At 41.0% G+C, this 26,588-nt stretch overlaps 2 protein-coding genes across 6 annotated transcripts; one reads left to right on the top strand and one right to left on the bottom strand.

The window, feature by feature from the left end:
- Positions 1-1,887: 1,887 nt before the first annotated feature.
- On the bottom strand, positions 1,888-11,084 carry LOC131128006 (TNF receptor-associated factor 2-like). Its single transcript, XM_058070469.1, has 10 exons — positions 10,684-11,084; positions 9,247-9,325; positions 8,912-9,010; positions 7,566-7,727; positions 7,327-7,401; positions 7,145-7,219; positions 4,431-4,922; positions 3,900-4,077; positions 3,657-3,805; positions 1,888-2,264 (listed from the first exon to the last, which is right to left on the bottom strand). The coding sequence occupies exons 1-10, from the start codon at positions 10,869-10,871 to the stop codon at positions 2,046-2,048; spliced, it is 1,716 nt and encodes a 571-aa protein (XP_057926452.1). The 5' UTR covers positions 10,872-11,084; the 3' UTR covers positions 1,888-2,045.
- Positions 11,085-12,139: 1,055 nt separating this feature from the next.
- Positions 12,140-26,076, top strand: rabl6b (RAB, member RAS oncogene family-like 6b). Of its 5 annotated transcripts, none has more exons than XM_058071699.1 (19): positions 12,140-12,289; positions 13,355-13,531; positions 14,328-14,641; positions 15,270-15,404; positions 15,515-15,529; positions 15,699-15,746; positions 15,890-15,916; positions 16,315-16,367; positions 16,527-16,615; positions 17,304-17,444; positions 18,399-18,504; positions 19,069-19,172; positions 19,258-19,640; positions 20,253-20,400; positions 21,470-21,676; positions 22,027-22,273; positions 22,380-22,566; positions 22,862-22,920; positions 24,231-26,076. In XM_058071699.1, the coding sequence occupies exons 3-19, from the start codon at positions 14,509-14,511 to the stop codon at positions 24,411-24,413; spliced, it is 2,265 nt and encodes a 754-aa protein (XP_057927682.1). In that variant the 5' UTR covers positions 12,140-12,289; positions 13,355-13,531; positions 14,328-14,508; the 3' UTR covers positions 24,414-26,076. The 5 variants fall into 5 exon arrangements, with proteins under 5 accessions (XP_057927682.1, XP_057927684.1, XP_057927685.1 ...); XM_058071700.1 differs by having other exon boundaries at positions 12,163-12,289; positions 13,339-13,531; XM_058071701.1 differs by lacking the exon at positions 15,515-15,529.
- The last annotated feature ends 512 nt before the right edge of the window (positions 26,077-26,588 follow it).

Below are 26,588 nucleotides of genomic sequence, written 5' to 3'. Positions count from 1 at the left end.
AGTGAAGAGTGGAAGGGTAAGTCAACACTGCCACCATGTGGACAATTATTTAACCTTGTTTTGACATTGCATTCTGTGTTCTAAGAGTTCCATAAGCTGCCAGGCCACTCTCATTAAAGAGATTGATGGTCCCAATTACTTTTTTTTTTGTTTTTTAATATACATTTTAGCAATTTTCACAGTTTTCCCTACTTGGATTTTAGGTTTTGGGATGTTTTTAGGTCCAGTGTCTTAATACAAGATGAAAACAAAAAAAACTATACAGTAATCCGTCGCCACTTATCACGATTTCTCAAAAGTACATTAATAAATGATGATGTTTCGTTACGGAATATGGCCTAGTGTTAAGCAAAGATATGCATATTTAAGCATATTTTTGCCTAAATGAAGCATAATATGTATATAGTTGTGATGATATGATTGTGATTTGATATGATTGATTATTGTGATGATATATTCTACACTGGTCACTTGGTGTCAATTATGTTTTATGGCCGGGTGAGATACACAAGCACCAGATTTAGCAAGTCACCGGCACAGCAGACTTTTATTGCATGTCTGAATGCCCTCACAATCGGCGCAATAATCCTTTACAAGGGCTACTGTTGTGGCCATAATAATAATAATAATAATAATAATAATCCATGTCAAATCAAAAATAATGTCAAAAACTGTATTTAGAAGGTTTTCTGTGCTCTAAATTCAAAAACATGAAAGTTGACTGATCACTTATTGCCAATTAATCGCGATATACGAGGGATTACTGTATATGTCACACATGACAGGCTGAACTGGAAAAAAAAAACTACCAAAATAAGATAATTTAGATATTTTTTAAAGGTGAGATTAAAAAAAAAAAAGGTAAGCAGATGCGTAAAGTCCTATGCTGGACTCCAGAGGTTTAAAATAAAATACACAAATACTGAGATACGGCCAGTCAAAGAGATTGGACCTGGTGGAATTTGGCTATTTAGCTTACATACAGTATTCACACACACACACACGGAACTGCTCATCATCAAAGTACTGCATTGAGAATTCATGGAATTCAAGTCCTGTTCACCACCATAGAATGTTCAATATTCAATATGACATGAGAACTTAGGGTGGAGATCAATGACCTCAAGCCTCCCACTCCCACCAAACATCTGGCAAGCAGTACCCACCAACTGTGGGTCGGACGGGAGCTGATAGACCACAGGATGTACCCGTGGTACCAGTACCCGTCCCTTCTTCGCCCCACAGATGTAACATCGAGTTAATGCAGACGTACCTGCCATGGTGACACCCAAAATGTCCTAAAATGCTCTGATCCGGCGTTAACTCATTACAACCCCGAAGCAAACATTGCTGGCCCCAACGTGGAGGTGCGGTGCACCCGTTTTAGAACACTTCACCTCTGTGCAGGGACAAAGATCCGCAGAGATGAAGACGCTTCTGCACAGATAAGCGAGTGTACTAAAAATAAAATAAGTATCACCCTGTTCTTACGCTTACTGTTGCACGGGCACCAGGGGTAAACCACTGGAAACCAGGGGTGCCCAAAGTGCGGTCCATAGCTTTGTTTTTTCTAATGAGATGCTTTGTTAGATATTACACTTTTTTATGTATAACACAAATCTTACATAGCTTATAGTACAATACCCTGACCTACATTGGATTGCTTTACTGTAGCATCTTTAATGTACACATCAATAAATCATTTTTTTTTCTGTATGGTGTATCGATATTTCTTTGTTTTATTTGAGAATTGTATTTGTTGGCTCATTAACTGCCAATAATAATAAAATAAACTACTAGAAATCTTGGTTATATTTTCTGAACCTCATGTGCTCCAACTTTGTCAGAAGAAGCACCCCCAGCGCCCCCCCCCCCCCCCCCATGTAGTACTGTACTTACCTACTCTGTATGTTGGTATGAGAATGCTTGTATATTTGCACCACAAAGTGTGTGTAATAAATATGTCTTGCATAATGCCAGGTGAGTGACACAGAGATCCTAAAAGAAAAAAAACAAAGTTAGTGGTGATGCCGGTGGAGTCAAACCTAGAGTCCGGTGAGGTCTACAATGGCCTTGATGAAGATGGTGTCATCGCGAATGTAAGAGTTTTTCGAGTCCAGCTTGGAGAGCGGACAGAAGAGCGGGCAGCCGCTGGCGATGTTCATATCGCTGACCGGCCTCTGGAAGGATGAGGAGGATATGTCCGGCCTGAAGGCATCGATTATGTGCTCCCTGTTGTTCTGGTCCAGCAGCATTAAGGTGACCTGGGTACGGATGGGAAAAAATGGAGTTCTCCTTCTGTAACTCATTCATCTTCTCATTCTTCTCATTCAAAGCAAAAGTAAGCAGGCACTCGAACACCTTCCCAATGGTGGACAAACAACTGTTTGGTTCCAGAGGGAGTAGGAAAAGATGAGCCAACAGTGCCACCAAGTGGCCAAACATCACATTACGGTTTTGAAAGGACAACATCCATCTGGATAAATGATCTCCAATGTTATATTCAGCTTTCTTGATGTGGACAAAATAGAACCTTTACAATTATACTACCAAATATAGGTGTCATATTTTTTTTAAAAAATAAGACATTTAAGATGTAAATAATATAGAATAACATAGCATTGGGAGACTTCTTGTACTCCTGTACTTCCTGTACTTCTTCCGAGGGCCTTACATTTGTACCTTAGTTCAGTTAGCCAATTTGATGACTGAAAATGCTTCATTTAGGCCAAAGGTACATACAATTAGCTTAAATATTAGCTTGCATTTTTTTTACTAATAATATTCATTAATTGTTTTTGTTTTTTAATCTTGAAATTTAAATTTCCCTACTCAGATTTTATGTTTTCTGGTCATTTTAGGCTCAAAATAATTAAAAAAAAACTGTAAAGTCAATCAAGTGAGGCTGCACTGACAAAAGGAAGGAGGCAAAATAAACAGTTTTAAGGTAAACAGGTAACAGTATAAAGGTAAACACAAAAAGTACACAACAACACTAAAAACTATCCTAGGGGCCAAATGGTTAATGAGATATTATGTATTATATACATATATATATATACACATATATACATATATATACATATATATACACATATATACATATACATACATACATACATACATACATACATATATATATACATACATACATACATACATACATACATATATATATATATATATATACATATATACATACATACATATATATATATATATACATACATACATACATACATACATATATACACATACATACATACATACATATATACACATACATACATACATACATACATATACATACATACATACATACATATACATACATACATACATACATACATACATATACATACATACATATATACACATACATACATACATATATACACATACATACATACATACATATATACATACATACATACATATATATATATATATATATATATATATATATATATATATTAGACAGTACACTAACTTACAATGTCACCGATAAGACAAAGTTACTGTATGAGGTCCATGATTTGCCCTTTGTGTAAAAAGTTTGGGCACCCCTGGCTAAGGGGTCTCAGACTCGGCTCACTTGCATCTCCCCTACGGGGGGATGGTCTTAAGGATAATAATATGGAAAAAAAAGACCTCACCTTCTGATTAAAAGGCCACTTGAGGAGTGCATCGCTGTGTCCTCTCATCACCACGAAGAACAGAGATAAATGGGTGCCCCGTCCTGTCCCGTCCCCATTCAGGTAAATACGTAAGCACATCTTGTAGCCATATTTACTGGTGTAAAAGGCTGCAAAAACACCAGTGTGTCATTGTCATACAATACTAACCCAAATGTCAAACATCGTATATACACATAGTATATATATATATATATATATTACCTGGCGAGAACATAGCAGGAGCTCGGCCGGCGACGGCGTCTTGCCTCTTCTTCGTAAAATCGGAGATCTTCCACACAAAGATGCCATCAAAAGTGGCCGCAGACATCTCTCTCATCTTGCCCTCCATCTCCACAATGGACAAGTCCCTCAGACTCACAGTTCTTTCCAGCTGACGAACCTTGAAGGCAAACAAATAAGATGGCAAGGACAGGTTTGGCCCGTTTAGACTGCATTTAGAGGTGAAAACAACATGGAGCATGGAACACCAAGAAATTGTCAATCTGAAAGAAGATGGTCAATCAATGAGACCCATTGAACATGTATTGGTCACAGCCAGACATTTGGAACGTCTTGAAGAAGACAGGAACCATTGGTGTACTAAGTGACATACGTGGAACAGGCAGACCAAGGAAAACATCAGAAGTTGAAGACAAACATCATGAGAGCTCTAGAGAACGACCCAAAAACAAGTGTCACATCAGCAGCACCTTGCAGAAGGTCGGAGTGGCACTAGAATGGCTGAATTGTCACCTTGTTATTGAGGATCTCAATCTTGTCCTGGTCCAGTCTGTGCTGCCGGTTGTACGCCTCCATGGTGGTGCAGGAGCGCTCCATCTCACGGTTGAGGACACAGACGACGTTCTCGAACGTATTCACCTTCAGCTCCAGCTCCTGGCAACGCCGACTCATCTCAGCCACCTTGGTTTTTTCGCTCTGGAGCTGCAGCTCCAGGGCGGCTCCCACGGCGCTGGGCAGCGGCGTGAAGGAGGTGGTGAGGATCGTCGGCGCGCACGCACCCTGCACTGAGGCCGAAGCGCCGCCTCCGCCGCCGAGCTGACTCATCTTTAGTTCCAAGTCTCGCAGGGACTGGTGGAGCTCCTGCAGTTTGTGGCCGGCCACCTCCAGACTCTGAGGCTGCAGACTCTCCAGGCTCACCTTGATGCCCATGATGAAATGCAGGAGCAGGTTGAGGTGTTCGTACGAACACTGACGCTCGTGGTCATGGATCTTCTCTTTCTCCACCTGGATGTCCAACAAAGAAATAGAAATACATCAAGAGCAATAGTCCTCATCTTTCTTATACACCTGAAATGATCATGTGATGCTGTATGTGGGGGGGGGGGGCAAACAAGCACACAGCAAACAAAATAATGGAGCTTTTAAAAATGCACACAGAATACCGTAATACTGAGTATAATCACTCATCCTAAATATATATTCAGTTTCGGACAGTGACACTGGAACACGCAAATCGCAGTTTGAGACCAGGCATTAACCACTGCACTGCCCTTTAGCAAGGCATTAATTATCTTTTCATGCTTAGAATTGCAATAGTGATTCTCTAGGATGTTTTTTTTATACGCACACACCATTTTCAGGGCTTACATTTGAAATAAATCACATGTTTTTTTTTCATTTTTTTCTACAAATTTCCCCACTGAGGGACGAATAAAGGCATATCTTAATCTTATCTAATTATCATTATTCGAGCGACTGCCTGGTTCTGCTTTAAAGATGGTTCTTCTGATGTTCTAGACTGGTAGGAAAACTAAGTACAGGCGATCCAAACAATTTGCTGAAGTTACGCTCTGAGACCACAAATAAACACGAGTAATTGAGTCTCCTCAGTGACATGCCCGCTGGACCCCCCCCCCCCGCCCGACATAGAGGTGCAGTGCACCTGTTTTTCAACACTTGGCCTCCGTAAAGAGACAAAGATGAGGCCATAAGATGAAAGTAGTGGTCTTAGGGATGTTCTAATGAAATTGCTAGATATTACACTCATACATATATACTATATTTTTATGTTGTTCATTTTCATTCATTCATTTTCTACCGCTTATCCTTACAAGGGGCGAAAAGCGAGAAACACCCTGGACTGGTGGCCAGCCAATCCCGGGGCACATACTATAGACAAACAACCATTCACACTCACATTCATACCTATGGACAATTTGGAATGGCAAACTACACACAGAGATCTCCTGGCTGTGCGGCCTGCGCGCTAACCACTCGACCGCCGTGCAGCCGCCCCCACCGAGACAAAGAAATTCCATGCTCGCTCCGTTCCTGCCATTGTTTTATGCAAAGATTGAAGCCTCTCCCTGCTTGTTTGGATGTGGGAGAAAAATTGGCAAAAAATTGAGGCCAGCGTTATTGATTTCATTTACAGGTTTTTGTCATGTTTTTATCCAGTTTTAATCCTGCAAGCTCTTGTGACACCCCGAGTGTTTATGGGGTAAACACAGAATAATAATGAATAGTCAGGTTTCAACACAAAAATCTGTGAATGGTGAATGGCAAATAGGCAGAGATCCATTAGACCAGAGGTAGGGAACCTATGGCTCGGGAGCCAGGTAGGGCTCTTTTGATGACTGTATCTGGCTCTCAAGCATTTCTTACCACAATAAAAATGTATTTTTGCTAACATTTTAAAGTAAACAATCACCGAAATGACTGTTAAAAATAATATTCAAAATCAACAACTTTCTTATGCATTTTAATTCGTCCATCTATTTTCTACTGCAATACGGCCGACCATATCTATCTTTCCTGATGATATTTTCCAGGTCAAACACCAAAACGTGATTATTACTGGGTAATGCGGTAGTCTACCTCGGTCATTGAGATGTCAAAAAAACATGTAAATGTAAACTTTCCTCCTTTAGTCAAATAGCTAAAGCTGCAGAACCAAGCCTTCTGACGAAGATGGCCAAATAATGAAATATACTGAATACGGTTCAAAACTATGCAGCAGCAGAAGTTGCATTAATGGCAGCAAGTATTTGATTTATTATTGGACACTGCGCTGCTCACGAAAGTATGCTGGCCACACCCCATTGGCGTGGGGTAGTGTGCCTGGTCTACATAATTAGAGCCCATTATATCTAAAACTGTTGGTCTTACATAAAAATGCACACATTTTATTGCATTCAAAATGTATATGGCTCTCACAGATACACGTTTTAAAATATCTGGCCTTCATGGCTCTCTTAGCCAAAAAGGTTCCCGACCCCTGCATTAGACTATTGACACCAATCTAGAAAAATGGTTTGATTTGACTCAAAATGACTTTTCTTGAAAGGATGGCATGGTTGGTATTTTGCAGCGTTGCTATCAGAATGAAAAGTTGTGATAGCAACAAACTCCAGTGAAATAATGCGGCCTGTTCCTTCCAATGACCCAGCAGTTAAGACGCTAGCTCGTGTCACACACAGCAAATTATGATGAAAATGTCTACTTACAGATGTATCGCAGCCAACAACATGAAATCTGCATGGTGCTTTAAATTTACTGCAGAACTTAATATGGTCCACATACTGCAAAACAAAAAAAAATGAAAGAAGCTAATGATCTACAGATTAAGAGTCGCAGCTAAATGAGAGTCAATGAGAAGTTCTTTGTGAATTCTAAATATTTGCCATACCTTTTCTCTGGGTATCTTTTTCTTTGCACAACCTTCACAAATCATCGGGTACTTTGGACAAATTTCATCGTGAGCCTAAAAAAAACAGAATCAAACAAAAGCTTGAGCTACTATGCTGAGTATGTAAAGTGTTATTTCATTCACATACATTGTGAGTGTAAAATACATGCATACGTATTAATACCACATTCTTCCAACATGCTGAGGTTTCTAAACAGCGTGCATAGTAGGATACTCACCTTAATGTTCTTCAAGAGGAAGGCTTCTTTACAATATTTGCAGTTGAGCGTCCTCTCTGGACATTCACGTTCATCGTGGCGCTCCTGTTCGTTGGCTCGCATCAACTCTTTGCAGGAAGGACACAGGATGATGGCAAAGTCACAGAGGCCCTCGTGGCCGGCCTGCAAGATCATTCAACGACCTTGAACAATTTCATGTAAAAAGCATCTGTTTCCGTCAGTATCAGCAATACTGGCCCTGCATTTACAGTAGATCCCCGCTTTCACGTTCCAGGAGTGAATGAGTAAATGTTCTCCTCCAGTTTTGCATCAACATTTGCAATAAAAGTGACTGTTTGTAATTATCAGATGAGATTCAGCTCAAAAGGTTTCCCCCTCTCTCTTCAATTGCCATTGTTCACTCGCAACACAATCCTGCGTTAATCGGCAAATATGCCTCATACACTTATTAAACACATTTAAAGTATAAAATATACAGTCGGAACTAGCCTGACTAAACACAGCAACTATGGTGCGTTCAAATACCGCCAAACAAAGTGTGAAATCTCAACACTTAAAGGGATAGCTGGGAATTTTTGACATTAAGTTGTATGACATGCCTTATATTAATTAGTCTTTTAATTTTGCCAATTTTATGCTTGAAAATGCTTCATTTAGACAAAATGTTACGCATATTTCTGACTAATAAGAGACCATATTCAAGCATGATTTATTCAGTGAAGCCATGGATTTCGAAGAAATTAAATACAGCTCTGTGATTGCAAAATTGGCTTTCGCCATCGTTAGTCGTAACTACTACACGAAGCACGAAACAGCATGAATCGCGTGTCTAAATCCGTGCCACATTGGAGAAACTATTTGAAATTTGTGAACTCCTCATTTGCTTGGCGTCATGACGTGATGTGAATTGACAACGTGTCAATGGTGTGTGACGTTTGAGCTGATGTCTCGAGTTTCAGCACCTACGCGCTGTCCACACCGCTGGTGGAGTTATCTTGACTCCTTTTCCTTGGGGTGTGAAATATTGCAAATAAGACGAAGCTTCAGAGTGAGGTTTCAGTGGCAGCTGGCTGCGTTTTTTTTGTGCAAATGTGATCAGAATGCTGTTGGAATACCGTAAGAATCTTTAGAATGCAGTCAGAGCGCAGTTGGAATAACTTTCACGTTCCATATTTTTCCACCTCAAACATTTTTAGCATGCTCAAAACATTCAGGCCGAACACAAAAATGGGCCCTAATATGTCAAATGCACTCATAATGCAATCAAAATAATGAGAGTGAACGTCGAATATCGATAAAAATAATAAACCACAGTGTGTAGTCAAAGCGCTTGCATGAGTGCACACCTCAAAATCTTTAATGGTCCCCGTCCACGTGCAGCCTTCATTGGGACAGATGGCTGCCAAGGCCTCCACTTCTCTCCGTGCCGCATTGTCCGCAAAAGCCTGAGAGCAGAGGATCTCTGTCAACCGGTAGTGTGCCTAGTGTGTGTCTTTAGTTACACTCTGAAGGGTTGTGTTACTCTGTCATACTTTCCACAGGATCACAATATCACACTATTCCCTTGGCTCTACTATATCCCGTACATTCTGTCGGACCACGAAAGCCGCTCCGTCATTGTATCTCTGTGAGAACTCGATGTAAACTGTGCTATAACTCAGAAATGTACAGATATACTTACACCTCCTTGCTTGAGAATGGAGGTGGGTTCCTCAAATAGGTTCTCTTTGATGCAAGCGTTGCATTTTTCTGGTCCAGAACTAGATGACAAGAGAGATGTTTGACATGAGTCAATGCAGTCTGCCATTGCTAAAGCATCCAGTAACATACAGTATATTACAAGAAATGACAGTTAATGAAGTGATCATGTGGACCAATACTTCAATGCAAATTATCGACCTATTTCAAAACTACCATTTGTGTCAAATATTTTAGTAAAAAGCATACTTGCACACATACAGCCTTTTTTTAATGCAAATGACACTACACCTCATCCACCTTGATTGCGGAGTCCCCCTGGGATCAATTCTTGGGCTCATCCTGTTTGCTGTGTACCTTACAAAGCATTGTATCTCCTATCATTTTTATACATACGTGACGTACAAACATAAATACAACACACAAAATGACCATGCAACGCTGATACGCCTTCTCAAGCGCTTTAAGGTCTGGTTGGCTCAAAAATGTCGAATTCCCAATGAGGGGAAGACTGAAGTTATCTAGCCCCCTTTTGGACTTGTGCCACTTCAAGAACCATGTAGATCCTGCAGCCACCAGCCTTGCCGTCAGGACAGACAGGGATCTTATGCTTAATGGATCATGGAGTATGCGTCCATGTTGACATGTGTTCATCGTTAACTTCATTATTATCACTTAGTGATAGCAACATAGCTACTATCTGCTTACACACCATGAAACCCCGCACACAGTCACTTCCTATTCAGTGCAAAGTAGCCCGAGCTTCAAAATAAAAGTATGGTAGTATCAACCTGGATTCTTCTTAATTATTGAAGATTTATTGTAATTTATCCTTTGTTTAGAGCATAAAATATCACACAATAACACAACAATCACAATGAACAAAGGGAAGAAAACCATGCCAACAACCCTTCGTTGGTTAAATACATCATTTAGCATCCTTTTGTCACAATTCAATGTGCAAGCGATGGGTAGTTTCGCTTTCGGTTATGTCGACGCACCCCCACATTAGTGACAATCTGCATTTTCATTAGGCAAGCCATTCTTACAAATCATTACGACTTGTACACCTGCTTTGGATAAAAAAGCGTGTCAGGAAGTAGCAAACCGTTATTGGCATCATTTACAAGGTCCACCTAACCGCCCCCTTTAAATGTTAAATGGCTGTAATAGTGTAGCATAACAAAACCAGCTGTTACTCAAACACTAACTAACATAGCAGTAGAATACTTGGGATTAGTGTGACAACTGTACGCTGGTTTTAAAGATGTGTCATTACCAACAGTAATTGCTCCGAAAATATATACATTATAACGGCGTTAAAATGACATTTTCATATGGAGCTTTTATTGTCCAGCTGTATACGGATGTAGCTAGCTAGCTCATTAGCCACATACGTAGCCTTAGTGAATGTACCCACCTCACGATTTGCTTGAAACAGAAGGAACAAAAGCGGTGGCCACACTGCGCCTGTAAGGGCCTTCTCAGTACTTTCTGGCAGGAGTTACACAAATGCTTGTCCTCCAGGTTGTTGGCTAAAATTTTCTTGGGGAAGCCAGGTTTGTTCCCTTCCAGGGAGGATGGTGGAGACGGCTCCTGGGCAGCCATGATTCCCCCTTCAACAATATCGGGGTACTCAGAGGGGTGTGTTCAAGAACGCCAACACAGCTGAGCGTGGATTCACTTACGACTCTTTGCTACTTTATTATCAACGTTTTTGACAACACGAAAGTGGAATGACATGAAAGAGTACGGCGACATAAAAAACACGCAACTGAAAACACATTTTTCAAGAATGTTAAAAGGAATAGTACCTATTGTACAAATAGCACCATGTTGTATTGAAAGGTGACACCTGATGATGCTGTGTTCACTGCTGTAACATCATGTTTACCTCTAGGGGGCGCATGACGATATTGCATGGCTATCCAGTACAGTGACAGCAACGTTTGTAGGCCAGTTTATAGCCAACCGAACGTAATTTAAATTATCCCTCAATTTTATGCCGCTAATCTGGTTCACTGTCGCTGGAACCTATCCAACTTCTTATCGATATTTTCACAAATATATATGTGTTTTGGTTGTGTAGTGTATATTGTTATACATTGTTGATATAGTTATACACTGTGATTGGCTGGCAACCAGTCCAGGGTGTACCCCCGCGACGCTAATGAGGATAAGAAAATAAATGGATGGATGGATTTAGTTATATATGCACATTGTTATTTTGTTTTGGAACAAAAAATACCTCAGGGCAGGGTTATCCAAAATTTCACCAGGAAAAATTAAATAATGTGAGATTTAAACAATTGTAATATAGTTCATTAATAATCAAACGAATTTACTTTAACCAGACGAACAAAGTAAAAAAAAACAATAATTTGTATTTACCTAGTATCGGATCGACACTGAAATTTGCAGTATCTCTGCCTGTACGGAAGTGAGGCACCATAAGTGACAAGTTGTAAATGTTCTTCAAAATAAAACACAATGTATCATCCACTTGACTGTACTTTGTAATAACTGTAATTTGTCAATCAATGCCACCCCTTCCGTTCTACCGAGAAGCTACCCCCTTTGCTGGTGCTTTCCCCGTTTTAGTAATTCCCCGGATTTTAACATTAATTAAAAAAGAAATATTTTTTGCAGCACGGCTTCCGGTCGGCTCGGCATGATATCCCGTCGCCAACAAAGCTTTCCCTTCAAAATAAAATACACACACCAGTATATAAGACTGTTGAACCACAGCCGGCGGCTTTGGTCTGCAGTAAGGTGTTTACACACACAAAACAACACAATCGGATAAAAGATCTTCGTAACTATTCATAAAAAACTATTGAAATGTGCGTCTCTGTAGCCTTATTGTGAAGGGGAAAGGGAAATGAAATGTATTCGTCTCGGTGTATGCTGGACGGGCTGGATTGCTCTTTGCGAAGGAATGTAGCCATAATTTTGCAGTAGAGATGGATGTCTGACAGAGAGGGGGAAAAACAAGATGTCTGAAGTGCACGTTCTCTTTGACAACCGTGAGTATTTCTTTCATTGCCACTGAAGAGTGCAGTGCCAAATGTAGCTTGTCATTCCAATGTTCCAATGGCCGCAAATGTGCAGCTAAGCTAGTGCTGACTGGATTGCTAACAAACAGTGCTTGAGGTTGACATGGCATATTATTTCTTTGTTTTCTTCAATTAAAATTGATGTTTTTTTCAGTCCCACGGCGACCTTGACATGACCTGTACAACACTGGCCATCTTCATTTCATAACCATTGCCGTTTTAAAATGCATACTTCCCGTTAATGAGCTGGCAGTCGGGGTAGCCAACGCTGAGCTAATGCTAAGTGGTTACGTTGACGGGGAGAGTTGTTCCGAAATGAAAGTCCGATATCGAATGGGTTTTAAAAAAAAAATGAATGAAGGAATACATGAATTAATCACGGCCTCACGCCCAGACTAGCACACACACACACACACACACACACACACACACACACACACACACACACACACACGTAGCACAGATGATGTCAACTCCATCAGGAATATAACACGATGATATCACAGATATATCATGCATCATCATCATATCATATTTTATTTACCTATCTTAAATATCTATTTCATTGTTACAGTGACCATTTTTATGTATCTTTTTATACCTGCCGTCTATAAAAGTGTAATAATGTGTTCCCCACATGTACGCGCACAGCATCGCTGACTGTAATGTGATCGCTCCTCTCTAGTTGCATTTGGTGTGTATGTGAAAGATTAAACTGATAGAAAGCAATTGCAATAAATGTAAATTAAGGGTACATTTCTTAACGATACATTGTTATTTAAACAGTCTTATTTATCTTTGCAATTTGTCTCCTGTTTTCTGTATTGCGTGTGGAGGAACGATCGCATTCATTACATCTATTCTTTCTATTGTTTTCTATTATGAAGTTTGTCAAGTGTAACAGTGGAAGAGCGATCGTAATCTCCACAGGCGATTGCATTGTCGTCAGCTGTAACGCTATAAACGTAGCGGAAACACAGCTACAAATCACATTTTACGAATACCCCACTGATTCTCAGTGGGATTGTTTTTCAGGCGAGGAAGGGGGTCGTCGTCTTTGAGGCCTGTGCTCGCCACCCCTCGTGTGATCGCAGTACTTTTGTGACGCGTGATGAAGCGCTACCCTTCATAAAGATCATGGCTTTCCTGAATGCTGTAGAATGCTGTCTTCCTGTGCCACTACTTGATGAATGTGTGTCCTACCAACTAGAGGTACATTTGCATACAATGCAAGTTTTAAAAAGGCATGAAAGTTTATTTTTTCATATTGAAAAAATATCAAACCCGATCACTGAAGTATTGAATTGAACCTTGAATGTTGTGTATTGTTGCACCCCTGGTATACATTTATCCCTTGTTTATCACACGTAATTGGTTCTAGAATTTCAGAGAAATAGAATTTCTTATTTATAAATTGAATATTTTTGTAATTATATCATTAAAAAACCTGTTATTATTATTATTAGAGCCCTCTAGACATGACATAACACCCCTATTGTCACCTTCACACTTGTATTACCTAGGGCTATGGACCAAAACTCATATATTTCAACTTGTATATATTTAGGCTGACTATGGATATATATCCAAGTATTTTTTCCACAAAGTGAGTTCAGACAAAGTGAAAGCCAAATAAACATGCAAAGTTGTTTTTATTAAAATGAGGACTGTCAAATGACAGTTTTTAATTAATCATGATTAAACATCATGCCTGATGTGAGATCATTCAAACCTGCAATGAAAGATGTTTTTCCAGTGATCAAGTCTGGTGCTTGTGTGTCTCACCCAGCATTACAGTAACATTACCGACACCTGGTGACCAGTGTAGAATGCCACATATCATCACAACCTCTTTCAATGTGTCTTCTGAATGCCTTACATTTGAATTTTGCTTCATTTAGCCGTTTTTGTATTGAAAATGCTTAACTTTTGGACTCCGCATCCTTCAATTTTTCTGTATACAACCCTCAGTGGGTATTTATTGTATATTTATTCTCCTCCTCCACAGATGACTCTGTAACGCCGTGATGACCACTTCCATCTCCAGCTCTCTGGCAAAACCATCACACCTTTGATCAGATCAGGGCTTGAACGTAACATCTGCAACGTTTCCTTCAGTTTGCTGACGCTCCGGTTGAAGCGCGGAAGGCCAGCTGTACATAGTCGACGTTTTGCAAGGTTCCCACAGAATGTTTTCGGCGTTGAAAAAGTTGGTGGGCTCTGAGCCGGGCCAGCAGCTCCGGGACAAGAACATCCCTGCCGGCCTGCAGTCCATGAACCAAAGCTTGCAGAGACGCTTTGCGAAAGGGGTCCAATATAATAGTAAGATGGGTTAACATGCCTTTCGTTTTTTTTTAATCCTATTTTGAATGTGGACGGGACAGCTCTAGTCTGATCGGTTGGTGCTGGATCCAACGTATTTATTCCCCTTTTCCATTGTCGGTGCTGGATATTTGCCCTCCCCTGCTCTGCTGTTTGCCCAAGATTTCACCTTGTTACCACGGAGCTAATGCTAATGGCTTCCAGGAAATATTTTTTTTCAGGTTTGAATTGCCTAAAGAAGCAAACATCAAGCAGAAGTGGTTGGAGTTTCAGTTTCCTGACCAGCAAGAGCAAAGTTGGTGACAACTTTGTGAATATCGGTGAAGTTGGACTATCCACCAAATGGTGTACTCACTCACCCCAACAAGCTTTTGAAGGCAGAGTTGTACCAAGTTGTACCCATCACAGAAAAGGGGTATAAGACACTGGTCAGACTAGAGCTGTTTTTTATCATGAAGTGATGACGCCTGCTCCGATGAGAGGCCGGATGTCTTATAAGACAACCTCAACAGTCTAGTTGTCATCTATCCAATGACATGTATGAATGACAGTGTTATTACACACATTACAACATTATGGCTTCTTATTTAAAAGAATGTTTTTGTTTTTTTTAAATCCCCAACTCTAGTGAAAATTGTTATCCGGGGAGACAGGAACACTGGAAAGAGTACTTTATGGTATCGGCTGCAGGGCAAGAAGTTTGTGGAAGAGTACATTCCCACCCAGGAGATCCAAGCCACAAGCATCCATTGGAATTACAAAAGTAAGTCAAGTCAATCGTTGTTTCACCTTTTTTTGGTTTTGGTCTTGTATGCACATATTTATTATAAGACTATTTACATAGTCTTTATTGCCCTTTTTTATTCACTCCAGTGGCTCCATATCAAGGTAAAATCGTGAGATTCAGCTGGCGTTCTTTGTTAGCATTGTGAATGATTGTACTCTTCGAAATGATAGAGCAGTCAACTTGTTAGAGTAACCTCATAGCATTGTGCATTAGAATAGTGTTCTCTAGCGCAGCGCATGCTTGACGGTGCCTCCTGTGTGCTCCTCTCAGCTACAGATGATGTGGTCAAGGTGGAGGTGTGGGACGTGGTAGACAAAGGTAAGTGGTGAGCAAAAGTGTGACGTCATCGCCGCAGTCTGTCTGATGACGACTCGCGTCACCTCATGCATGGTTGTTGTTGTTTCATTTCCTGTCTTCACTCATCTGTGTCTTCTCTGAACCCCTCCTCGCATTCATCTCAGGCCAAAAATATCCCGGTGAAGGTGTAGGTGAGCACCGCTGTAGCGTGTAGGAGCTCAAGTCTTGTGTGCGGTGGATTTTCCTCCTTCCTCTTCTGTTGTCTTGCTGCATTCTGAGTTTAGATGTTTTTTTTTTTGTTTTGCTGTGTTTAGATGACCAAAGCATCTTTTATGTGTAAAATATTTACTCATGCTAGTGTCGTTCCCTTAACGTCATATTAGGCCAAGGTCATTGTGTGAATGCTGAGAAGTATATTTTGTGCGCTAACTCCTCCCATATCCAAGCTATAGAGGAGCAATCGCATTGTAGTCAGTTGTTCTGCGCGCGTGCATGTCTGCGCCACCCCCCCCCCACCCTCAGAAAAGCATATATTTCTCTGATTGCTTTTGTGTTCAGTTGACAAACCTGCAGTTTGTGCTTGTTTCAGGAAAAGGCAAAAGGCGAGGCGACAATTTGAAACTGGAGAATGAGCCGCAGGAGGTAATGACCATCACATGACTGCCATGTGTTCAACTCGGTCATAAGATGTGAGGGTGGGTGGGCGTGGACAAAGATATCTAGCAGGCTGTTATGGATGTACAATCTAAGTGTTTATTAATATGCGTTGGCATCATGAACATATTTGTCTGTGTCTTGTAGTCAGACGAGGTGGCCCTTGATGCAGAGTTTCTGGATGTGTACAAGAACTGCAATGGAGTCATCATGATGTTTGACATTACCAAGCAGTGGTATGACATCTGAATTTGTGCGTGCGTGTGAGAGAGAGCTAATGCTGCAATATGCATAGAGGTATTACGTTTCCCTCACTTCACGTACACCACTGTGGAACTGAGTTTTCAAGTAGGGCATTGGAAGTATTATACTAATTGTAAATATCAGGTTGGGTCAAGCACTTAAAAAGGATCATTTGTGCTGCTCGGCCATTTTGGCTTGAAATTAAAGTAACAGACAATTTTGTGAAATCGTACAAAAAACATACATACTTGCATGCCTTGGCTGTAATGTTACATGCAGTTGGAATCAGATTTTTCGGTACGGAATGGGGCTGAAAGCTGGAAATAATAAGCCAATAGGGAACTTTACTTTAATGTGAATTAAATAAACTCTTACTGTTGCACTTGTCCGCATCCATGTACTATTTATGTCTTGTTTCTTGTTATTTTAATTGGCCATTTGTATACAGTAAATAACTTGATTAATGAGACATCACCTTTGAATTGTGTGGAGCGTCTTTTTCTGTTTACTGCAATACTGGTTCTATTGGCTTTATTTTCAGCGTTTTGATAGCATCAGTCCACACCCCAGCAGCAACCTAGTTGATCATTTTCATTTTTTAATGGTCTTATTTTGCATTTCACATCATAGATTGAGAGAGTTGAAATTATTATTATTTTATTTTTTAAATTTTTTTTGCAGGACATTTAACTACATCGTAAGGGAACTTCCCAAAGTACCCAATCACATACCAGTATGTGTGCTGGGAAACCACAGAGACATGGGTGAGCACCGTGTCATCCTGCCTGATGATATAAGGGACTTGATTGCTGGACTGAACAGGTAACGCTCACTTCCGTAACCCGATGCCGCACGTCATTAAAACATGGCAACTTATGGAAAATATAACACTCTGAAGGAAATACTGTGAAAAGGTGGAAGACATCATTTACTAGGAATTGTCTTTGACCGCCACCTAGAGGAGAAAAAGACTACATTTATGTAGTTGATGTAATATAATAACATGTACATGGGGTGCTGCTGTATTATTTTCCCATTTATGAAGGCATGACATAGACCAGAGGTGGGCAAATATTTTGACTCGTGGGCCGCATCAAGTTAACAAAATTGTCCAGGGGGGCCAGAACATATATTTAACACTACTCTCACTCAAATTACCCAGGATGCAATGCGACGTGATGTCAACGCGAAACCCCCCCCCCCAAAAAAAAAAAAAAAACGTTGTCTGAACACTGAGCCAGTCAAGCAGGATATATTGCGAGTTGGTTCGTTTCTTGATTTCAAAGTAAAAGCATTGTGAAAAATAACAACAATAATCAAAATTTGTGAAAATAACCAGAAGTGCGTTGCCCATTTCAGCTAGCTTAAATTTTGCAGCATTCGTCCGAACAAAATTGTAAACCAGAGGTGGGCAAATATTTTGACTCAATTGTCCGGGGGGACCACAACATATATTTAACAAACACACGCACTATTTTATGCTTAGAATTTTCCTTGAATTATTTATCAAATTTTATCTGTAAAAGTGTTATATATTTTTTATATATTTTTTTTTTACTAAATAAAACATCCGACTTGCAAGTCATGTTGCCAGTTTGTATGTTAAAAGTTTAAAATACTTAAAAAGCAACTGGCGGGCCGGATTCAAACGCTTGGTGGGCCGCATGTGGCCCCCGGGCCGTAGTTTGCCCACCCCTGACATAGACAGTAGCACATATACCGTACATTTCCTCATTTAAATTCTCCACGATAAGTCGCAGCAATTGTGTTTTCCAGGCCAGTGGGATCGTCTTACATCCACTATGCTGAGTCTTCTATGAAGAATGGCTTTGGCCTGAAATACCTGCACAGGTTTTTCAACATCCCCTTCTTGCAACTCCAGGTCATCCTCCGCTCCTTATTTGCTGCTTAGCTGGAAACAACTTTTTCGGATCGAGTGCAATTTAATGCCAGTGATATTGAATATTGATATTGTTAAAGCATTTGACGGCGACAGAGCAGAACAGTGATGCGTCCAACCAGGAAAGCTTTTGCAGAGTCTGCCTTTTGGCTCCAGGGTTTCATTGGCTGTGAGCAACCAGATTGGCAAACATTATTTTATATGGAGGAGCCAGCCTGCACTAGTGCATAATTATTATTTTTTATTAATAAATGTAAACTAAGAGCAATTATCTATTTTTTTGCTCTTATTTAAAATATGAATTATGGAAAAACACATTTTTTTTCTAGTGTTGATTCAAACGAATGATACACAAGTTCTGTTGCTATTTTGCTAAGTCATTTCCAGCCAGCAAGCTAACCAATTATCCACTGTATATAAACTTGCACTTTTGTGTACCACGATGAAACCGTCCCGCATACAGGATACAGTATGAAATATAAAGGTGTCTTACTATGCCTCTGCTCAATCGTTCAAGTCTTGCCTCTTTGCGATATTTGTATGCAGAGAGAAACCCTCCTGAGGCAGCTGGAGACAAACCAGTTGGACATAGACGCTACCCTGGAAGAGCTGACAGTACAACAGGAAACAGAGGATCAAAACTATGAGATGTAGTTGATCATCCTTCCCTCCATCTTATCTCGTTGATGTTGTTGCTGAAGGTAGCTTTGCAATCCTGTCTTGTGATTTCCATAGTTTCCTGGAGCACTTGGAGTGCCGAAGTAAGGGCTATGGCTCACCTGGTCCCGCCAATGGTCAGAGTCCCTCCTCGGGCTCCCAGTCCCCCATCGTCCCTCCCAGCGGGGCCTCCACAGGAAGCTCCAGCCCGAGCACACCTCAGCCCCCCGTTCCCTCCCAACCGCTCCCACAGTCACCTTCCGTGTCGGCTCCCTCGGCTTCGGTTCTCGCCGCAGCCATCGGGAGAGCCGCCTCGCCGTCAGCCGATTTCAAGTCAGCCGCTCAGTCTCCGGAACACCTTCAGTCCGCTACTGCACCAGGATCGGCACCCCAAAAACGCGGCTTCATGTCCCGATGGTTTGGGTTGTCTCCTGGCCCCGAGGCGTCTGCTAGTGCAACGGGTATGATGGATGGAAATAATATGGGATCATTAGCCACTCCCAATTGTCCATAGGTATGAATGTGAGTGTGAATGGTTGTTTGACTATATGTGCCCTGGGATTGGCTGGCCACCAGTCCAGGGTGTACCCCGCCTCTCGCACAAAGACAGCTTGGATAGGCTCCAGCACCCCCCGTGACCCTCGTGAGGTTAAGCGGTAGAAAACGAATGAATGAAATTAATCACGTTTATAGGATGGTAGCCTGCAAATATATGATTATTATATTCCTTTCATGTACATATAATCCTAATCTAAATGTGGAAGGCACTAACAGATCATGTTTTAATATATCATTACTGGAACACATCATATTTTTCATAATATCTTGTTAGGAAAGTCATCACGGCTGGGTTAGAGAACAAGGTCACAAGGTTTTAGCCTGAGCTGTAATGACGGCCATATTCAATACAGTTCAAATAATCCCAGAACTGGCTGGTATTAGAATGTCATGTGAAGTCGCCGTGCTGCCTTTTGTGTCGCAGGACAGCCGCACCGCTTTTATTTTTGATATTCTTTTAATGTCAGCGGTTGCTGTAATTAGGCTGCATTAACGTGCTGCCATGTTGTCCTCAGATGACCCGCCTGCTCCGGCGTGTCCCGTTGTCGTGCAAAGTGTGGACGACTTTGTGCCAGAGGAGAGACTGGACAAAAGTTTCCTGGAGGATGGTTTACCATCAAAGACAAAGATATCGCAGCCTGTCCCAGCATTGGACAGCGACAGGTATGTGGGGTGGGGGGTGGGGGGGTTGCAATTGCATGCAAGACAAAAATAATATTTACTCAGGCATTGATTTAAATTGATCTCACAACAGGCACAATAATAATAATAACATAATAACCATACAAGCTACCCACATCAAGCTAAAATCATCAAGCTAGTGTCTCTAAACCTCCACATATCTGTCCGCCCACCACTAAGGTCCCAGAAGGAGCACATTTGCTGCATCAAACACATAAATCACATCTTAAATGGCTTATTTTCTCCAAGTAGATCTACTATGTATTTGGCACAATAAGTGATGAAAATATTCAATTTATAAAGAAGGAATCCTACTTCCTGGAAAGTCACTTATCAAAGTCAGAACCATTTAACCACGATGAACCAAGGATTACCGTGTAATGCATGCAAAGGATACATTCAAAATACTGTGCTAATTACACTGGTCGGTCGGTGTCAGTAATGTTACATTGATGAGACAATAGCCACTACAGGAAGTACTCCATTGTACAGAACAGGAAGTAAAAAAAAGAACAAGGAACTGTCATAATGCCAGCATATGTTATGCCTTATATGTGTTATATTTTGTCTTATTATTTTTATTACATTGGGTAATAGGACTGTAAATGTGAGTCATGTCTAGAAGGCTCTAATGTTAAAATTAATTAAATTTCTATGCTCCAACTATGGAAATATTCCATTGCTAAACAAGGTATCCTACTCTGCAGAAATGTACGGTATGTTAACAGCAGAAATCAAGGGATTAGTGTGTTTACTTTTTCAAGAAAACATACCCCCTTATTTACAATATTCATATGCGTTTCCATGAAAATTGATGTCGTTATTTACAGTACATCAGGAAAGTATTCAGAGCTTCACTTTTTCTCCATTTTATTATATTATAGATTTATTCCAAAATGGAAACAAATCATATTCTCTTCAGAATTCTACACACAACACCCCATAATGGTGACATAATGGTGACATGATGCACATAAGTATATAAAGTGCTTTGGCATTGATTTAAACCCAATCCATAAATCCATTTGTCATGTTCCATGTTTTGTCCCAGTGACGGTGAAGACCGAGGAAACCCCATGGTGTCTGGTTTCCAGGATGAGTTGGATCCTGACGATGCAGATCCCAGTCTTCCGCAAGCTAAGACTTTGCCCCCCAGCAAAGACGTCACTCTGTCTAGTGATGACGAGGAGCCAGCACCAGTAGCACCAACCTTAAAGGACCAGGACCAGGACCTCGACAGTGAACCTGAACTGAAAGCGTGAGTCTTGTCACATCACCAGAAAGTGTCTAAAGGTCCAGTATGTATCTTCTCACGGGTTGCCCTGAAATTACAGCCAAGACTGAACACCAGTGGTTCTCCAACATGGAGAAAAGGAGACAGACACTGAGTTGTCGGTTGTTCTTTGTGCGTTAAATGAACAAATAAGTCACTTTGATGCTTACATTGCACACTAAGAGTTTTTGTGCCAATTGAGAGCTGGTCTTTTGTGATGGGCGTTGAAAGCATTTACCAGCGTATGCCGATTTTGTGATTTTTCACAGAAATCGGCTGATCGGAGCACCCCTAGTAACCACGGTGTCCCCCCCCCCCCCATATCACTATTTCAGCCACATAAGAAAACCAAAAGGATCCAAAGCTTCAGAGCCCAGAAACCAGACGTCAGCGCCGATCTTCCTGACTTTAACTCCAGCAGCAGAGCAACCGAGGCAACAAGGCAAAAAGAAGGGACCGCTACCCATGGCTGAGGACTCCGATACCGACGCCGAGGCGCCCGTGGCCCAACAGATGCTCTCCTTTGTAATGGATGACCCTGACTTTGAGTCGGAAACGTTCGACACACCAAAAATAGAAAAGGTAAAGTAGAATCGTCAGAACAGAGTCTAACGGAAAGCACATAGAAGAGCATGTGATGGAAAGGAATTGTGCATCTGTATAACTCTAAACCCGCTGTCACCCTCAGAGTCCATTCCCAGTCAGAGATGAACTTCTCTCCGACCTCTCAGATGATGACATTCAGTCAGCAAAGGTGCCAGAACCAGCAAAAGCCACTGTGATCTCCTTCAAACTCCAGGATGATACTGATCTTTTTGGCCTCGGCATTCAAGAAGATCCCCCGGCAGCCAAAGAGAGCAGCGACGAGCAAGAAGGTAAGACATTTTTCAATGTGTCATAACTAATAATAATCACATTGTCTTGTTTTGTTTGGGTTCTGTCAGTGTTTGATGGCTTATTTGTTAAATATGTTTGGGTATTTATGACGGGTGTAACAGCACACCATCATCACGGTTCTTTTGTCCAAAGTCACATTTCAGCACCAGTACCACATGTTTTGATTTACTGCTTTGCAGATGTGACGCTTCCATCCCTCACAGTTGCTTTTGTTCTGTTGGCTCCCTGATGTAACAGTAAGGTCAGCACTAATGTGGTTTGCTTCATTTTCAGATAAAGAAAGCAAGCACTCCTCCAAAGAGAAGAAGAAAAAGAAGAAGAAAAGCAAAGAGGTGACGTTGTCATGAGTTATGCGGTGCAACTTGTTTACATCAACAGTCCTAAGTCAGGGGTGTCGAACTCATGCCATGGAGGGCTGAGACGCTGCAGGTTTTCTTTCTAGCCGCTCACCAAAGCAGCACCACCCTCGATTTGAGGGAAGGAGCTCATCGATTAAATCACCTGCTGGAGAAACTGGTTGGAGAGAAAACCTGACGTATTTTGGCCCTCCATCGAAACGTGCGGACTAGTGGAACATCAAACCAAAAAACGGGAAAAATAGAGTTAAAGTACACAAAGATTTGTCAGTATCATACATGTACTGTACATACAGTAATCCCTCACCACTTAGAATTTTGCAGATTCACTCAATCATGTTTTCTAAAAAATATATTTTATTAATAAACCATGCTGTTTCTTTCATTCATTCATTCATTTATTTGCTAGGGAATGCACTTGTCCAAGTCCTAGTTGGTGACTATGGGGGAGTTATTTCCTGTTTCGAAGGCTCCAATAAGGTTGAAATCCGCATTTTGAGAGAAAAGAGATTTTCTATGTTCCAACACAAAAAGATTCCATTTATAAATAACGACTCCAACTTTGAGGAAATTCATGTATCATACTTGTGCTTCTGACTCTTCAACATGACCAAGTAACGTTGAAAGGCTTCAGGCTTCAGCAACAGTTTGGTGGATAGTCCAGCTTCGCCCATGTTCACAAAAACCGTCCAATATTTTGTTCTTGCTGGTCAAGAATCTGAAACTCCGACCACGTCTACCTGATGTTTGCCTCTTTAGCGTAGTTTAAACCTGTACAAATATTCCCTGGAAGCCATGGCTCTGTACTGTGTCAAATCCTGGACAAACAGCAGAGTGGCGGAGGGCCACCCTACAGTGTGTACCCAGGAACGGCCATGGAAGGAAGAAAAAACTCTGAAACCAAGCATTCAGAGCTACGGCAAACTTCTTCCAGGGCTTACTTCAAAATGTGCACACCTCATTATCTGAAACTTTGGCATTGTTTAACATGAGAATTCAACATTCTAACAACATTTATAGTTCAGAAAAGTGGAAAAAGCATAATAGGTCCCCTATAAAGATTTTGAAAAGGTTCTAAATTTAGATTTAAACAGTGGTGCCTTGGTTAGAGTCATTAATCCATCCCAGAAGGTCCGACTTGAAACAAATCAGACTCTAACCAAGGCATGTTTTTTAAAAAGTACTGAAAACGTATTGGAAGCATGCAGATGTGTTGTCCACATTATTAAAATGGCTTCAAAGGTTCGCTTGTGCGTTAAGCTAATGACAGCATTCTTGTCTCCTAGGAGGACGAAAAAAGCAAGAAACACAAACACAAGAAAAAGGACAAAGACGAAGCTGGAGATGGCAAAGAGAAAAAGAAGAAGAAAACGAGGAGCAAGAAAACGGATGTGGACGAGCTGGAGGACTTTCTTGGTGGAGGGTCCAAATCCGCCACGAGAGATGATGGGGATTATGAAGAACTATAAGTGCTGGAGAAGTGACAACAGCAGCAAGGAGTGAGGAAATCACCACCCGGTGCATAAAGCAGCGTCTCCAAGCCATAAACGATGCAATACGGCAACCCCATCTTTGCCCCTTCTGCCCCCCCCCCCAACTTCACTTCCACTCCATTTGGTACCAAACAGCAAAGAGGCAGGTTGTGACCACAAGCTGATGGTGGATATCGCTGCTTTCACGTGACCGGACTGGACTCTATGAATAGTTGAAAACAGGGTGTCCAAAGTGCAGACCCGGGGCCATTTTTGGCCCACGGCTCCTTTTTTATCGGGCTGTGCGTATTGTACAGATAATATCATGTTCACATATTATCATATACAGGTGGTCCTATCCTGTGACATAAGTGGAGTCACTCACACTGTACATGGACTACATGAAGGATATACTGTACTGTATAGAACACAATCATAAAAAGACTGAACATATATCACTCGTAAAACTTCCAGTATGAGCCGCCTTCTTTAAGGAGACTTTGGATGTGACAGTACATTGGTAGTACATTAGTAGTACACAGGCAGGTGAGTCGGGGTCGCTGTGGACGGTAATATACTAGCCACGCGAGAGTGGCGCTGAAAGGCATTTCACATCATTTTTCATGTGGATGGGTCCATTGGATCATCCCTAGCCTGTAGCATTCATTAGCATTCAGTCATCTTTAACGATGGAGGGACCAAAACAGCGACCGATATCGGTGGCCGTCTATCTAGGAGCTTTTTATGATGTTTGCTAGCACTTCCACAAGGTGGTGGCGTTTCTTTTTTTGGCACATTGCTAATTCCTCAGCGTGGCTGCACGGGCACACTATACTTCCGCCCAGCACGAGACATGAGTCTTGTGATTACGGACTCAAAATTGCTGTAACATTCTGCTTACTCGACAGGGTGACATGACTCGGGAGGTAGAGTGGTTGTTTTCCGACACAACGGTTGCTGGTTCCATCCTCCATCCTGCTGTAATCACTCAATTATTTATGCATTTCAATGTTCAGTTTCCACTGTTTTTTTATTTTATTTACATAGCATTTAACTTTTTATGATTTCCTTTTAGTGTGGTCTTAGTAATCCTAGGTAATGTTCTGATGTATGCTGTGTTTAATGTTATTTTCAAAGTAATATGTCACAGGCCACTTTAAAAAACTTTTTAAAAATAAGCCCCAGGCTGCACTTTGGACACCCTTCCTTGAAACCTTTTGGGGGATTGGCCCACAGGAGGTCCTCTTCTGCCTCTCGCTGTTGAGACAGTATATAAATATTTGCCCATTTGTAATCCTGCAGTTATTTACTGTTTGTGCTTGCTGAAATGATGTGTTTGAACCTCACCTTACCCGGAAGCTAACCCTAACCCATGTCAAAGAATGTATAAATGATACATCTAAATGTATGACGAGCTTTATTCTACAATGAAAAATACCCCATGGGATTTCCCTAAAATTGTTACAGACTGAAAAGTTACAAAAATGAAATTACGATGACATTTTTTTGGAGAAAGGACATGCACTTCAATGTTTTTGTTTGTTTACAAATGTGAACACATAAAGTTGTGGAAAAAAATCCATTCATTTATTTTCCATCTTTATACTGTATGAGTTTGCCTATCATTGGTTTGTCTAATAAATGCAAACTTATTTCTTCATGAGGTGCAATTCAGCTGTGATTTTTTTTCTTATGTCAAAGCAAGTTTCACATTATCTACGAGTGGTTAGCGCGCAGGCCACACAGCTAGGAGACTTGGTTTCGATTCCCGTCTCTGGGAGTTTGCATGTTCTCTCTTTCCAAATTGTCCATAGGTATGAATGTGAGTGTGAATGGTTGTTTGTCTATATGTGACCTGTGATTGGCTGGCCACCAGTCCAGGGTGTACACCGCCTCTCACCTGAAGACAGCTGGGATAGGAATGGAATTACAAAATTACAAAATACTAATTTAATTACAAAATTACTAATTACAAAAATGCTCCACTATTACATGGCTAGTACATACGCAGGACGTGTTGCTACGCACGTTCATATTGTAAAAATGACATTTTTTTTTAGCAAAACGTCACACTTGTATATTACACAACGTACGTGAATTTTAATTCTAATTTTTCATTTTAAAAAAATCCATAAAACATGTTTGTGAGTGAATGTGTACTTCAACAGAGTT

Source organism: Doryrhamphus excisus, chromosome 4, assembly GCF_030265055.1.
Source record: "Doryrhamphus excisus isolate RoL2022-K1 chromosome 4, RoL_Dexc_1.0, whole genome shotgun sequence".
In the NCBI taxonomy this organism is placed as follows: Eukaryota; Metazoa; Chordata; class Actinopteri; order Syngnathiformes; family Syngnathidae; genus Doryrhamphus; species Doryrhamphus excisus.
Note: the sequence above shows the minus strand (reverse complement) of the source record. Positions and strands in the feature narration are given on the sequence as shown.